This window comes from Nycticebus coucang, chromosome 15, assembly GCF_027406575.1.
Source record: "Nycticebus coucang isolate mNycCou1 chromosome 15, mNycCou1.pri, whole genome shotgun sequence".
Taxonomy (NCBI): Eukaryota; Metazoa; Chordata; class Mammalia; order Primates; family Lorisidae; genus Nycticebus; species Nycticebus coucang.
In genome coordinates this window covers 81494089-81509321 of record NC_069794.1, presented here as the reverse complement: position 1 = coordinate 81509321, position 15233 = coordinate 81494089, and the positions used below count along the sequence as shown (strand labels likewise).

General features: G+C 42.1%; 1 protein-coding gene and 1 non-coding gene across 6 annotated transcripts in view; one reads left to right on the top strand and one right to left on the bottom strand.

Annotated features, from left to right (window-relative positions):
* Window positions 1-8999, bottom strand: part of ALOX5AP (arachidonate 5-lipoxygenase activating protein) — a 46376-nt gene extending 37377 nt beyond the window's left edge. The window contains exon 1 of one of the 5 annotated variants that reach the window (XM_053563910.1): window positions 8882-8999. In XM_053563910.1, coding sequence (XP_053419885.1) covers window positions 8882-8970 — 89 coding nt within the window. In that variant the 5' untranslated portion in view covers window positions 8971-8999. Of the gene's footprint in view, window positions 1-5644; window positions 5680-8881 lie in introns of those variants that run through there. The other 4 variants (XM_053563916.1, XM_053563915.1, XM_053563914.1 and 1 more) reach the window with 4 other exon arrangements.
* LOC128567039 (U6 spliceosomal RNA) lies at window positions 3333-3438 on the top strand. The gene has a single exon (XR_008374714.1). It is a non-coding gene; the product is annotated as a U6 spliceosomal RNA (small nuclear RNA).
* Window positions 9000-15233: the final 6234 nt, after the last annotated feature.

The following is a 15233-nucleotide window of genomic DNA, read 5'->3' as shown; positions in this document are numbered from 1 at the left end:
GGGAGCAATGGCATCACATATGGGTCACGGACGTAGAGTACACACCGAATCCTGGAGGACATGACCACTGGCTGGCAAGGGATTGTCATGAAGCTGGTGCTATAAGTGAGCCTTTAAAAACCCATTCCATACTGCTAATGTTCCACCTGCTTCACCACAAGGCCGATGAATTCCACGATCCCACTGCTGCATTCCTGTGCTGTACAATTTCTTCCTTGGTCAGAAGCAGTGGTGGATGGAGTTTCATGGCAAATAAAATTAAGTCCATGGATGGCAGGTTCAGCAGAAGCGTTGTAGTCAAGGAAGGCAGACCCATACCCAGAGTAAGCGGCTCAGTGTCATACCCAGGGACAAAGCACTGCTACCCCTTGCACGAAGGAAGAGTCCAGTGTAATCAACCTGCCACCAGGCAGCTTTGTCCTCCCTTAACCCAGGGAATGGCGCCATCTGGGCGTAGACTTCTGCTCGTGGCAGGTTGAGCACTCAGTAGTGGCTGGAGTGGAATAAAGATGAGAGGAAATCCACATTGCCATGTCCACCCATGGCCCTGTCCCATGGCTAGCACACTGGCAAGCCTAGTGGGCAAGAGACTAGGGCAGCTGGGAAAGCAGCTAAGTGATGCTGTCAGGACTGATCACCTTGTTTACATTATTATTAAAATTACTCTCTGCTCTGGCTGCTTCTGATAAGTATTCATAGCAGATACATATTCTCCCATTTTGCGGTATTCAGAGAATTTTCTCCATAAGCCTCTTCTCCAGACCTACTTGTCACTAGTTTTCCAATCATGTCTCTTTGAAGTTCCCAACCATCAGGTTAAGCCATTAGCCACTGTCTGAGATTTAGCATAAATCTGTACTCATGCCCAGCTTTTTTTCTAGGCAAAATGAACATCCTCCTATACTGCTCTGAATTCTGCCTCCCGAAGCATCCCCGAGTGGAGCGGCGCTGCAGCTAGCCACTTTGGGTAGCACCTCACACTGTCAGGCACCTGCAAGCCAAGCCCCAATTTTCCTCAGTCAGCTGGTCATGGGAAACTCCTCATGAGGCCATAGATGTAATTGAGAGGAAGAGTCACCTTGGCAATAGCACTGGCCAAGGGCATGTTCAACTTGTTCATGCAACTCATTTGAGCCTGCAGGGCCTACTTGAACTTAATCTCATATTGCATTTGATGAGGGAATGCTTCTGTATGCACCCAACTTCCTGGCTCAGATCTGATGACACTCATTCATGATGAACGGCTCCAGTCACTCGATAAATGGTGATTCATGTTGACTCAGTCAGTGTTTATTATCAACAACAGGCCAGAAGACATCTCTCATAAGGAGAACAGTTAGCCACAGAGGATGGCATAGCTTTGCTCCAAAACCCTTAGGTGCTATGCTGGGACTCACCAACAGAGACCTGCCCAAGGCTCAAACAAGCCTCTCTATCTGCCACTGACACATCATTACCACTGGGTCTCGAGGCTCAATGGAAGAGTAGCCTGCACACTTTATGGAGCCTCCACTGCTCTCGGGTCTTGTTCAAGACTCGTATCTTTTTAGGTTATTCAATAGATGGATTAAAGTAGTATGTCTCCAAAATCCCAATAGGTCTACTAAGCATTGTACCTCTTTCTTTGTGACAGGAGGGACGAGATGTGAGAATTTGTCCTTCAACTTGGAAGGGATAATTCACTATGCCAGACTACTGAGAAATTACACAGCAAAGACAGGACCCAGAATTTTTGTGGGGTATATATCCACCCTAGATCTGCACAAAAGTCTGTGTTATAATGTTTGTATTAATAGCAACTTTATTCAAAATAGCCCCAAACTGGACACACCTCAAATGTCCCTCAGCGGGTGCATGAATAAACAAATTGTGGTACAGTCTAAAAGTGGAATAATCCAGTAACAAAAAGGAACAAAGTACCTATGCACACAACATCGATGAATCTCAGAGGACAACAAAAGAGCAATGCTGTCCAATTCCATTTGCGTGAAACTCTAGAAAAGAGAAGTATAATCCATAGTGACAGCAGATCAAGGGTGGCTTGGAGCTAGGGCTGGGGCTGGATGGGAACTGGAAAGGAGCACCAGGGAGCCTTTCTGGGGTGACAAAAATGTTCTATATTTTTATTATGGTGACAGTTACATGGATGTCCACATTTGTTAGAACTTGTCAAACTGTTCACTTGAAACAAGCACAGTTTATTTTATGTGAATTACGTCTCAGGAAAATTGATTTTAAAAAAGAATTTCAAGGGCAGCGCCTGTGGCTCAGTCTGTAAGGCACCGGCCCCATATACCGAGGGTGGCGGGTTCAAACCCGGCCCCGGCCAAACTGCAACCAAAAAATAGCCGGGCGTTGTGGCGGGCGCCTGTAGTCCCAGCTACTCGGGAGGCTGAGGCAAGAGAATCGCTTAAGCCCAGGAGTTGGAGGTTGCTGTGAGCTGTGTGATGCCACGGCACTCTACCGAGGGCCATAAAAAGTGAGACTCTGTCTCTACAAAAAAAAAAGAATTTCAAAAAAAATTTAGCCAGATACGGTGGCATGTCCCTGGAGTTCCAGCTACTCAAGAAGCTGAAGTGGAAGGATCACTTGAGCCCAGGAGTTTAAGGCCAGCCTGGGCAACATAATGAGACTGCATCTATAAAAAAATTTAAATGTTTTTTAAAATTTGATGACTACTCAACTTAGTAGTAAGTTTTAGAAGTTAAAGTGAGTTGCATGGAAATATAAATCACTCTATTAATAAGCATTTAAGGAAGGAATTTATGGGGCGGCACCTATGGCTCAATGAGTAGGGCACCGGCCCCCTATACCAAGGGTGGAGGGTTCGAACCCGGCCCTGGCCAAACTGCAACAAAAAATAGCCGGGCGTTGTGGCGGGCACCTGTGGTCCCAGCTACTGGGGAGGCTGAGGCAAGAGAATCGCCTAAGCCCAAGAGCTGAGAGGTTGCCATGAGCTGTGACGCCACAGCACTCTACCATGGGTGACAAAGTGAGACTCTGTCTCTAAATTAATAAATTAAAATTAAAATTAAAAAAGAAAGGAATTTATATTAATCAAACATGGAAATGTATGGACTAGAGGATCTTCTGGCTTTGGTGATAGAAGGCTTTATCACCCATTCTTTCTTCACAGGTCAGCAGTGCTGCCTTTAGGGCCAAACCATGCACCAAATATCTTAGTATATATCCCTCATCCTCTGTTTGCTTTAGCCTCTATTTTAAGTGGTAACATGGTATGATTATCCATATGTGATTCTTAGATAAGACGACCAGATGTCCTGGTCTAGTCCAAATAATAAATAGATGTTGCTTCTATAGAAAAGAATTGAGTGCTTGCTTTGCAACACATGTACTAAAATTGGAACAATATAGAGAAGATTAGCATGGCCCCTGCACAAGGATGACATGCAAATTTGTGAAACATTCTATAGTTTTCAAGTATCCAATGTACACAATACTAATATGAAACCAGTAGATGAACAAATACATGCCCACACAAGAGAAAAACACAATTAAACTCAAGTGGGGGTTAGGAGGAGGAAGGAGGGGGAAAAGGAGAGAAGGGAGAAGGATTGAGGTGCTCCTGCCTAATAGGCACAATGTAAGGGTATATGGCACACCCCCTGGGTGAATGATACAACTACAACTTGGACTCTACCTAACAAACCCAAACAATGTAACCTAATCATCTGTACCCTCATATTAATCTAAAATTTAAGAAAAGAATCAATGAAATAACTGTAAGTCACCACTGCTCTCAGACAATCATTTATCTTTGGCCACAGCCACCCAACTATGAGGTTGGATTACCTGCTCCATCCCATAAGAAGAAAGGTGAGCATGAAAAAGGGCATTTGAAGGAAGGCATTAAACACAAATTTGCTCAAAAATGGAGACAATCAGTTAAAAGATAGAAAGGGTTTCATGAAATGAGGTCATTGTGTAACTAACTCCAAGCAAAAGTCCTAGGCACCAACTATTCTAAACCAAGAAAGAGTGAAATGGACCCAAACCTGGGTCCTAGCGCACTGGAGCAGCACACAAATGGGATAGGAGTCTCACCCAAGAATGAGTGACTACAGCTGACATTTACTGAGTGCTCACCTTTTGCCCAGAACCGTGCCACGCATTCTACATGCATTATCTCATACAGTCCATTTTTCAAAGATGGAAATTGAGGTTCATAGTAACTTGCTCAAGATTACCAGCCAGCAAATGGTAGAGGGGCACAGAGAAACAGTCATTTTTCTGCTCCAACTTTCACCTTTTGTAGGCTCTGCTACCAGCTCTGATTTTCTCATAAATTCTCAATTGGTTGATATGAAATATGGACACGCTTAATTATTAAGTTCTCAGTGAACTAAGAATAGAAGGAAGCCTTCTCAGCTTGATAAAGAACAACCACAAAATACCTACAATGAACATTATACTTAATGATGAGAAACTAGAAACTTTCCTGCAAAATAAGGAACAAGGAAGGATGTCTCCTTTCATCATTCTTTTTCAACATTGTATGAGAGTTCAAGCTAATGCAATAATACAAGAAAAGGAAAGATATGTGTATATAAACTGGGAAGGAAAAAATAAAACTGTTTTTTTTCCTCTGATGACATGATTATGCAGAAAATCTGAATCAACAAAAAAACTCTTAAAACTAGTAAGGATTACAGCAAGTTTGCAGGATACAAGGTTAACGTACAAAACTTAATCATTTTACTATATACTAGTAATAGGCAAGTGACATTTGAAAAAAAAAATTTTTTTGAGACAGATTCTCACCCTGTCACCCTGGGTACAGTACCGTGGCATCCTAGCTCACAGCAGCCTCAAATTCCTGGGCTCAAGCAACCCTCATGACTCAGCCTCCGAAGTAGCTGGGACTATAGGTGTCCACCACAATGCCCATCTATCTCTAGTAGAGATGGTGTCTCGCTCTTGTTCAGGCTGGTCTTGAACTCCTGAGCTCAGGCTATCTACCCGCCTTGGTCTCCCAGAGTGCTAGGCTTACAGGCATGAGCCATCGCACCCAGCCTTGTGACATTTAAAATTCAAAACACAATTCAATTTATATTAGCACCCCAAGAAATGAAGTACTTAGGTATAGATATAACAAAATATGTACAAGATCTACATGAGGAAAACCACAAAACTCTAATAAAGGAAATGGAAGAAAAGCTAAATAAATGGAGAACTAGTCTGTGTTCAATGGACAGGAAGACTCAATATTGTCAGGATGTCAATTCTTCCCAACTGGATCTATAGATTTGACATGACACCAATTAAATCCCAGGAAGTATTTTGTAAGTATTAACAAATTCATTCTAAAGCTTATATGGAGAGGCAAAAGACCCAGAATAGCCAACACAACATTGAAAGAGAAGAGCAAAGTCAGAGAATACTGATCCTACCTCAAGACTTATTAGAAAGCTGCAGTAATTAAGACAGTGTGGTATTAGCAAAAGATTCGGTAAATAAATTAATGGCATAAAACAGAGAGCCCAGAAATGAACCCACATAAATACAGTCAACTGATCTATGACAAAGCAGCAAAAGCCACACAATGAAGCAAGTATCATCTATTCAACAAATGGTGCTAGAACAACTGGACATGCATGAGCAAAACTCTTAATCAGACACAGACCTTCCATCCTTCACAGAAATTATCAACACATCAATTTCTCTGTGTTTTCCACTTCCTATATCTCTTTAACAATGAGTCACTGAATCTGAAATAAATCATGATCTTCAACATGGCAACTATTTTTAGATACTTGTATGTGTGGTAAGAAGAGTCCCAAGTAATTTGTTAGAAGAGTGAGCCAAGGTCTTCCAATAACCTATTAAAGGAATTGTGGAATTAGATACAGTTCCACAGACTCAGATCCTCAAGAGGATCAGGTGACATCTGAGCTGGAGGACTAAATTTTATATTGGTACATCCTCTGTATTATTTCATTCATTCATTCATTCATTCAACAAATGCTTATGCAGTATATATACCAGGTGCCATGCAATGTTGGTCCTAAGCAATAGACCCAGTGAGTGTTAATATTGATTAAAACTCAGTTCATTTGCATTTACACCAAAAAAAATGGCTCAAACACATAAGCAATCATTTTTCTCTCATATAGAGGAATTCCAGAGGTAGGCATGCCAGGGCTTGTGTGGCCCAAGGTCACCAGGTTGCTGGATACAAGTTTGGCTGCCCATCACCTGAGAAGCAAACACCAGAGGTGAGTGTTGGTGAAGGAAAAGTGGTTTATTCCATTGCCAGCAGTCAGGAGATGGCTGACTATTGTCTCAAAGACCATCTCATCTTTCTCTGTTTACTTAGCAACTTATAAAGGAAAGGGGTAAGCGGAGCTGGTGGCAGAAAGCAAGCCTTGTGCAAGTTCTCATGACTTTGCTTGAAGGTTATCAGCAAACAGTCGTCTGGTGGATCTTGTCCTCACCTGTCTGTGGAAGGTTGGCCTATTCCGGACTCTTGATCTATTTTTCCTCGCAATCATTGTCTAATCTTGTGCCTGGCAGCTGTGCAAGCAAGCAACAGGTCAATTCTAGACTTTTAAGACAGAACAAGCCAAAAGCATACTGGAACAAAATGGCTTCCCTTTAGAAGACTAGTGATATGGTCTGAATGGCACTTGGAGTATGCTTACAATCATGGACAGAAGAGCTCTATCTCTCTATCTCACCACCACCACCATCACCATCGTAAAGTGTGCTTCCACCTTAATGTCACCAGATTGTTTAAGATGGCTTCTGAAGCGTCTGCCAGCTGTTCTGCATTTTAAAAAGCAGGAAGGAGAAAGAGTAAGAAGTGAAAAGAGGAATTACCCCTTCAAAGAGCTTTCCTGGAAATCCCACCCTTCAACTTCTACATTATGTCATTGTCCAGGAGGCTGTTGCTAGCCACTGCCAGCGTCAGGGAACACTGAGGAAAACAGTCTCTCAGCCGGGCGCCTGATGGCCTTGCACGGAGCACAGCATGAATGGGAAATGGATATTGGGTTGGCCACTATCTCAGTCTGTTTCATGGAGGACATCAGGAAAATCTTCCCAGAGGAAGTGGTATCTTGGCAAAGATGTGAGGAAAGAGGAAATGATGTGTTCAAAGATCCTGAGCAAGAGAAAGTCACCGTGCAGTTGAGAAAGTGAAAAAAATCCCATTTAGTTGAAAACAGATCAAAAAGATGATGTGGGAGGGGCTTAAAGAACCACATCCCAAAAGGCCTTGCCACTCTGTCAAAGAATTTCAGAATGATCCTAAAGGCAAAGAGAAGCCTCTTAAAGTTTCTAAGTGGAGATGTCTCACAATTGGATTTGCTTTTTTTTTTTTTTTTTTTTTTGAGACATAGTCTCACTTTGTCACCCTGGGTAGAGTGCTGGGGCATCATCATAGTTCATAGCAACCTCAACCTCTTAGGCTAAAGCTATCCTCTCGCCTCAGCCTCCTGGGTAGCTGGTACTACAGGCTCCTTCCACAACACCTGACTAGTTTTTCTATTTTTAGTAGAAATGGAGTCTCGCTCTTGCTCAGACTGGTCTTGAACTCCTGAGCTCAAGCAATCCACGCTCCTCAGCCTCCCAGAGTGCTAGGATTACGGGCATAAGCCACCATGCCTAGCCTGGATTTGCATTTTAGAAGAACACTCTGGCTGCAGCATGGAGCATTGATTGTAGGGAAAAGCATAGAGACAGGGAGAACAGATGGAGTCTGTTTCTGAGGTCTATGGAAATTAAAGTGAATGAGACTGGTGTGGTGGCCATGACCTTATTCAGAAGTTAGTGGATTTGAGGGCTGCTTGCCAAATCAAATAGTAGCTCTGAAGCTTAGTGAGGAGTAGGGGCTAAGGAGTCCAGAACAGCCCTGTGCGGTGGCTCACACCTATAATCCTATCACTCGGAGAGGCTAAGGCAGGTGGATCACAGTTTCAGCTCATAAGTTCAAAACCAGCCTGGGCTAGAGAGCAATACCCACCTCTACTAAAAATAGAAAAACTATAGCCAGGGGTTGTGGCAGGTGCCTGTAGTCCTGGATACTCAGGAGGCTAAGGCAAGAAGGACTGCTTGAGCCCAAGAGTTTGAGGTTGCTGTGGGTTATGACAACTCCTTGGCACTCTACCAATGCAGGGTGACAGAGTGAAACTCTGTCTCAAAAAGAAAAATAGAAAAGTATAAAAAACGGTCCTATCGAAGCATGGCAAAATTACACTGCAAATACATACATGAGTGTTAAAAATGATGCTCATCTCCTATGGCCTTGTTCAGGAGAAGAGGGATGTGTGTTCAGCTGGCAGACAGAAGGTAGGAGTCCACGAACCCTGTACAGTGATTGGAGAACTGGTCACAAAGGTCATTTCCCCCAACTGCTGGGTTCTCAGCCCTAGATTAGGGGCACAGCATCCACTCCTCATCTTGGGACTGAATGACAACCTCTACAACCAGAGAGAAGTGGAGAGAAAAGTCAGAAAAGTGGTCCTGCTCCCTGTGTGGGGATTGCACGCAGGGACAAGAAGAGAGGAGAGTAAAGGCCCTGTGCTTCTTGTTCTATCTTTCTTGTAGTGACAGAAATGGTGCAACAAGCAAGAAAGTGGAATACTGATAGAGGGATTAAAGATGGCGGCTGAGTAACAGCTTCCCTGCAACTGGGAACAGCGAGTCTGGGGAGACAAGACTCCAGGCATCTCTGGCTGGTGGGATCTGCCTATAATCATCCCTTTGAGGATACAGGGAGCCAGCAAGGGACTTCTGGACCCCAAGAGGAGGACAAAAACAGTGGAAAACTGGCAAGTGGTTGTGTGTGTTCAATCGACCTAATCACGCCAGCAACCATAAGTACAAGCAGCAGTGAGACTGCAAACCGGAAAGGCCTTACCTGTGAACTGTTTTGGTGTTCCTGGACTCGGCACTCAGTTGAACTGCCTTGGGGAGAGCTTGAGCAGGAGTGTGGAGAACTTTGGGCATTGTCTGGGGCCCCAGACTGAGCCACTGAGCTGGGCGCAGGGAGCCATTGCGAAAGAACTGCCCTGGGAAGCTCCGCCCTCAGGGTCTCAGAGCAAGGATCGGGTGGGTCAAAGTAACCTACTGATTGAGCAGCCTAAAGGCGGGAACTGAGCTGCCTTACAGCCTTAATCCTTAGGGGCAGAGTGAGATGGTTTTGGCACACGGGAGCCTTGGGCTATTGCCCTGGGTAGAGTGCCGTGACGCCATAGCTCAAAGCAACCTCAAACTCCTGGGCTTGGTGCCACCCAGACCTCCATAAGAGCTGTGCAGCGACCCCTGACAGGTGACCCGCACCCACCGGGCCTCCACATTCCCTGACCAGGAACTGCGGGAGCCATGCAACCCTGCGTCCTCCCTCCTGTGTCCTCCCAGCTTCCACACTAGCCCGTTCATCTGGACAGGGACTCTGGTAGCTGCGTGACCTTTGGAGCCCTCCCTGCCTCTGCGCAGAGCTCTTCTACTGGCCAGAGACTGCTGGAGTCTTGGGCTGTCTGTGCCAAAGTCACAGGGCACCTGGCACTCCCAGAACCGGGCGCACCACCCCCAGCCCTGTTGCTGGATCCGGGTGTGTCACAAACCGGAGCTGCTTCCACAACCAGAACTCCCTAGCTAGAGCAGCCCAAGAGGAACTACACAGGGTCACTCCCTACAAAGATGCAGCAACAATAGAGTAATCCCACTGGGGTCTAATCTTGGAGAGAAACTTCCCCAAATCTGAGGACAGTCAGAGGCAATGGTGAAAAACAATCATGAGGCGAAATCAACATAAAAACTCTGGCAATATGAAAAATCAGAGTAGATCAACTCCCCCAAGGATCACTGGGGCAGAAACAGCACAAGACCCCATGCACAAACAAATAGCTGAGATGTCAGAAATTCAATTCAGGATCTGGATAGCAAATAAGATCCAATTAGAATTCCAAAAGTTATCTCAAGAATTCAACGGATTCAAAGACCAAATGACCAAAGATTTCGACACATTGAGACAAGAAGTTGCATCCCTCGAAGAGCTGAGAAACACAGTAGAATCCCTCAGTTACAGAATGGAGCAAGCAGAAGAAAGGATTTCTGACATTGGAGACAAAGCTTTCGAATGCTCCCAAACCCTCAAAGAAGAAGAGAAATGGAGAGAGAAAACAGACCACTCTCTCAGAGAGCTCTCAGATAATTTGAAGAAAACCAATATTCGTCTTATCAGGATCCCCGAAAGTGACGAAGTGGCTTCACAAGGCACAGAGTCTCTTCTCCATGAGATTATGAAGAACTTTCCAGACATGCCAAGAGATTCCGAAATTCAGATAGCAGACAGTTTCAGAACTCCAGCACGACTCAACCCAAATAAGACATCCCCCAGACACATCATAATCAATTTCACTAAAGTTAACATAAAGGAGAAAATTCTGAAAGCTGCCAGACGAAAGAAAACCATTACCTACAAGGGGAAGAATATCAGAATAACTGCAGATCTCTCTGCTGAAACCTTTCAAGCTAGAAGAGGATGGTCATCAACTTTTAATCTCCTAAAACAAAATAACTTTCAACCCAGGATCCTGTACTCAGCTAAACTGAGCTTCATTTATGACAGAGAAATTAAATACTTCAACGACATTCACATGTTGAAGAAATTTGCCACAACTAAACCAGCTCTCCAGACATTCTTAGACCTATCCTCCATAAAGACTAGCGTAATTCTCCACCACAAAAGTAACCAACCCAAAAAAATTCTGATCAAATTCCAACTTCCATAGCCGCAAAAGGATTAAAAATGTCCACCGGTCTCTTGAAAGGCTTATCAATACTCTCAATTAATGTGAATGGTTTAAAGAGGCATAGGTTGGCGGACTGGATACAAAAACTCAAGCCAGATATCTGCTGCATCCGAGAATCGCATCTTACATTAAAAGACAGATATAGACTCAAGGTGAAGGGATGGTCATCTATATTCCAGGCAAATGGAAAGCAGAAAAAAGCAGGCGTTGCAATCCTGTTCACAGACGCAATAGGCTTCAAGCCAACCAAAATAATTAAGGATAAGGATGGACACTTCATATTTGTTAAAGGTAATACTCAATATGATGAGATCTCAATTATTAATATTTATGCACCCAACCACAACGCACCTCAATTTATAAGAGAAACTCTAACAGACATGAGCAACTCGATTTCCTCCACTTCCATAGTAGTTAGAGATTTTAACACCCCTTTAGCAGTCCTGGATAGATCCTCCAAAAAGAAGCTAAGGAAAGAAATTTTAGATTTAAACTCAACCATTCAACATCTGGACTTAACAGACATCTACAGAACATTTCATCCCAAAAAAACTGAATACACATTCTTCTCATCAGCCCATGGAACATACTCCAAAATCGACCACATCCTAGGCCACAAATCTAACGTCACCAAATTTAAAAAAATAGAAATTATTCCTTGCATCTTCTCAGACCATAATGGAATAAAAGTTGAACTCAATAACAACAGGAGCCTGCATACCCATACAAAAACATGGAAGCTAAACAACTTTATGCTGAAAGATAGATGGGTTATAGATGAGATTAAGAAGGAAATCACCATATTTCTGGAACAAAACAACAATCAAGACACGAATTACCAGAACCTCTGGGATACTGCAAAGGCAGTCCTAAGAGGGAAATTTATAGCACTGCAAGCCTTCCTCAAGAAAACGGAAAGAGAGGAAGTCAATAACTTAATGGAACATCTCAAGCAACTGGAGAAGGAAGAACACTTCAACCCCAAACGCAGCAGAAGAAAAGAAATAACCAAAATCAGAGCAGAATTAAATGAAATTGAAAACAAAAGAACTATACAACAGATCAATAAATCCAAAAGTTGGTTTTTTGAAATGATCAATAAAATAGATAAACCTTTGGCCAACCTAACCAGGAAAAAAAAAAGTGTAAAATCTCTAATTTCATCAATCAGAAATGGTAATGATGAAATAACAACAGACCCCTCATAAATTCAAAAATCCTTAACGAATACTACAAGAAACTCTACTCTCACAAATATGAAAATCTGAAAGAAATAGACCAATACCTGGAAGCACGCCACCTACCAAGACTTAGCCAGAACAAAGTGGAAATGTTGAACAGGCCCATATCAAGTTCTGAAATAGCATCAACTATACAAAATCTCCCTAAAAAGAAAAGCCCAGGACCAGATGGCTTTACGTCAGAATTCTACCAAACATTTAAAGAAGAACTAGTACCTATACAACTAAACCTCTTCCAAAATATAGAAATGAAGGAATATTACCCAGCACATTCTACGAAGCAAACATCACCTTGATCCCCAAACCAGGGAAAGACCCAACAAGAAAAGAAAATTATAGACCAATATCACTAATGAATATAGATGCTAAAATACTCAATAAGATCCTAACAAACAGAATCCAACAACACATCAAAAAAATTATTCACCATGACCAAGTGGGATTTATCCCAGGGTCTCAAGGCTGGTTCAATATACGTAAATCTATAAATGTAATTCAGCACATAAACAAACTTAAAAATAAAGACCATGTGATTCTTTCAATTGATGCAAAAAAAGCTTTTGATAATATCCAGCATCCCTTCATGATCAGAACACTTAAGAAAATTGGTATAGAAGGGACATTTCTTAAACTAATAGAGGCCATCTACAGCAAACCCACAGCCAATATCATATTGAACGGAGTTAAATTGAAATCATTTCCACTTAGATCAGGAGCCAGGAAAGGTTGCCCATTGTCTCCATTCCTCTTTAACATTGTAATGGAAGTTTTAGCCATTGCAATTAGGGAAGAAAAGGCGATCAAGGGTATCCACATAGGGTCAGAAGAGATCAAACTTTCACTCTTCGCAGATGATATGATCGTGTATCTGGAAAACACTAGGGATTCTACTACAAAACTTTTAGAAGTGATCAAGGAATATATCAATGTCTCAGGCTACAAAATCAACACCCATAAATCTGTAGCCTTTATATATACCAAGAATAACCAAGCCGAACAGTCAAGGACTCTATTCCTTTCACAGTAGTACCAAAGAAGATGAAATATTTGGGAGTATACCTAACAAAGGACGTGAAAGATCTCTACCAAGAGAACTATGAAACTTTAAGAAAAGAAATAGCCAAAGATGTTAACAGATGGAAAAACATACCATGCTCATGGCTGGGAAGAATCAACATTGTTAAAATGTCCATACTGCCCAAAGCAATATATAACTTTAATGCAATGCCTATTAAAGCTCCATTGTCATACTTTAAAGATCTTAAAAAATAATACTTCGTTTTATATGGAATCAGAAAAAACCTCGAATAGCCAAAACATTACTGAGCAATAAAAGCAAAGCAGGAGGAATCATGCTACCAGACCTGAGACTGTACTATAAATCCATAGTGATCAAAACAGCATGGTACTGGCACAAAAGCAGAGAAGTAGATGTCTGGAACAGAATAGAGAACCAAGAGATGGATCCAGCTACTTACCGTTATTTGATCTTTGGCAAGCCAATTAAAACATTCAGTGGGGAAAAGATTCCCTATTTAACAAATGGTGCTGGGTAAACTGGCTGGCAACCTGTAGAAGATTGAAACTGGACCCACACCTTTCACCATTAACTAAGATAGACTCTCACTGGATAAAAGATTTAAACTTAAGACATGAAACTATAAAAATACCTGAAGAAAGTGCAGGGAAAACTCTTGAAGGAATCAGCCTGGGTGAATATTTTATGAGGAGGACTCCCCAGGCAATTGAAGCAGTATCAAAAATACACTACTGAGACCTGATCAAACTAAAAAGCTTCTGCACAGACAAGAACATAGTGTACAAGCAAGCAGACAGCCCTCAGAATAGGAGAAAATATTTGCAGGTTATACCTCCGATAAAGGTCTAATAACCAGAATCCACAGAGAACTCAAACGTATTAACAAGAAAAGAACACGTGACCCCATCTCAGGGTGGGCAAGAGACTTGAAACTTCTCTGAAGAAGACCGACGCAAGATCTACAAACACATGAAAAAAAGCTCATCATCCTTAATCATCAGAGAAATGCAAATCAAAACTACTCTGAGATATCACCTAACCCCAGTAAGAGTAGCCCACATAACAAAATCCCAGAACCAGAAATGTTGGTGTGGATGTGGAGGAAAGGGCACACTTCTACACTGCTGGTGGGAATGCACACTAATATGTTCCTTCTGAAAGGATGTTTGGATAATACTTAGAGACCTAAAAATAGACATGCCATTCGATCCTATAATTCCTTTACTAGGTTTATACCCAGGAGACCAAAAGTCACAATATAACAAAGACATCTGTACCAGAATGTTTATTGTAGCCCAATTCATAATTGCTAAGTCATGGAAGAAGCCCAAGTGCCCTTCGACCCACGAATGGACTAGCAAATTGTGGTACATGTATACCATGGAATACTATGCAGCCTTAAAGAAAGATGTAGACTTTACCTCTTTCATGTTTACATGGATGGAGCTGGAACATATTCTTCTTAGCAAAGTATCTCAGGAATGGAAGAGAAAGTATCCAATGTATTCAGCCCTACTAGGAAGCTAAATTTTAGCTTTGACATGAAGACTATAACCCAACTATAGCACAAGACTGTGGGGAAAGGGCCAAGGAAGGGGAAGGGAGGGGGGAGGTTTTAGTGGAGGGAGGGTAATGGGTGGGGCCACGTCTCTGGTGCATCTTAGAATGGGTACAGGCAATTGCACTAATGTACACAGCTATGATTTAACATTAAAAAAATAAATTATAAAAAAAAAAAAGAAAGTGGAATACTCAGATTAAATGACTAGGCAGTCAAGTATTGAAAAGTTGGGTTTCTTGCCCCCTAGCAAAATTATCTCAACCACATGAACACAGGATTAAAGTGTTTTAGTTCCTGTTTTCCTTTAGAATAAACTAGCTGAAGACGTTATTGTTTGTGGTGTTAAGTGGATTTCATAACTAATACAGGAGGTGGCTAAATTCATATAACTGTGATACTTTTAATTGAATTTCCTGAGTCCTGCATGTTTAATTGTCAGCTTTAACACTGCATTAAACATAAGGTTCCAATGTTATTAATACAAAATGCTAGCATCCCTTTACAATTGTGATTATATTTTGTGAACCAATTGTGATGATATTTTGTGATCCTGGGAATGCTGTGTTAAGTCATTTAAAAGATATCCCAAGAGACCCTTCTATGTTTACTGCATT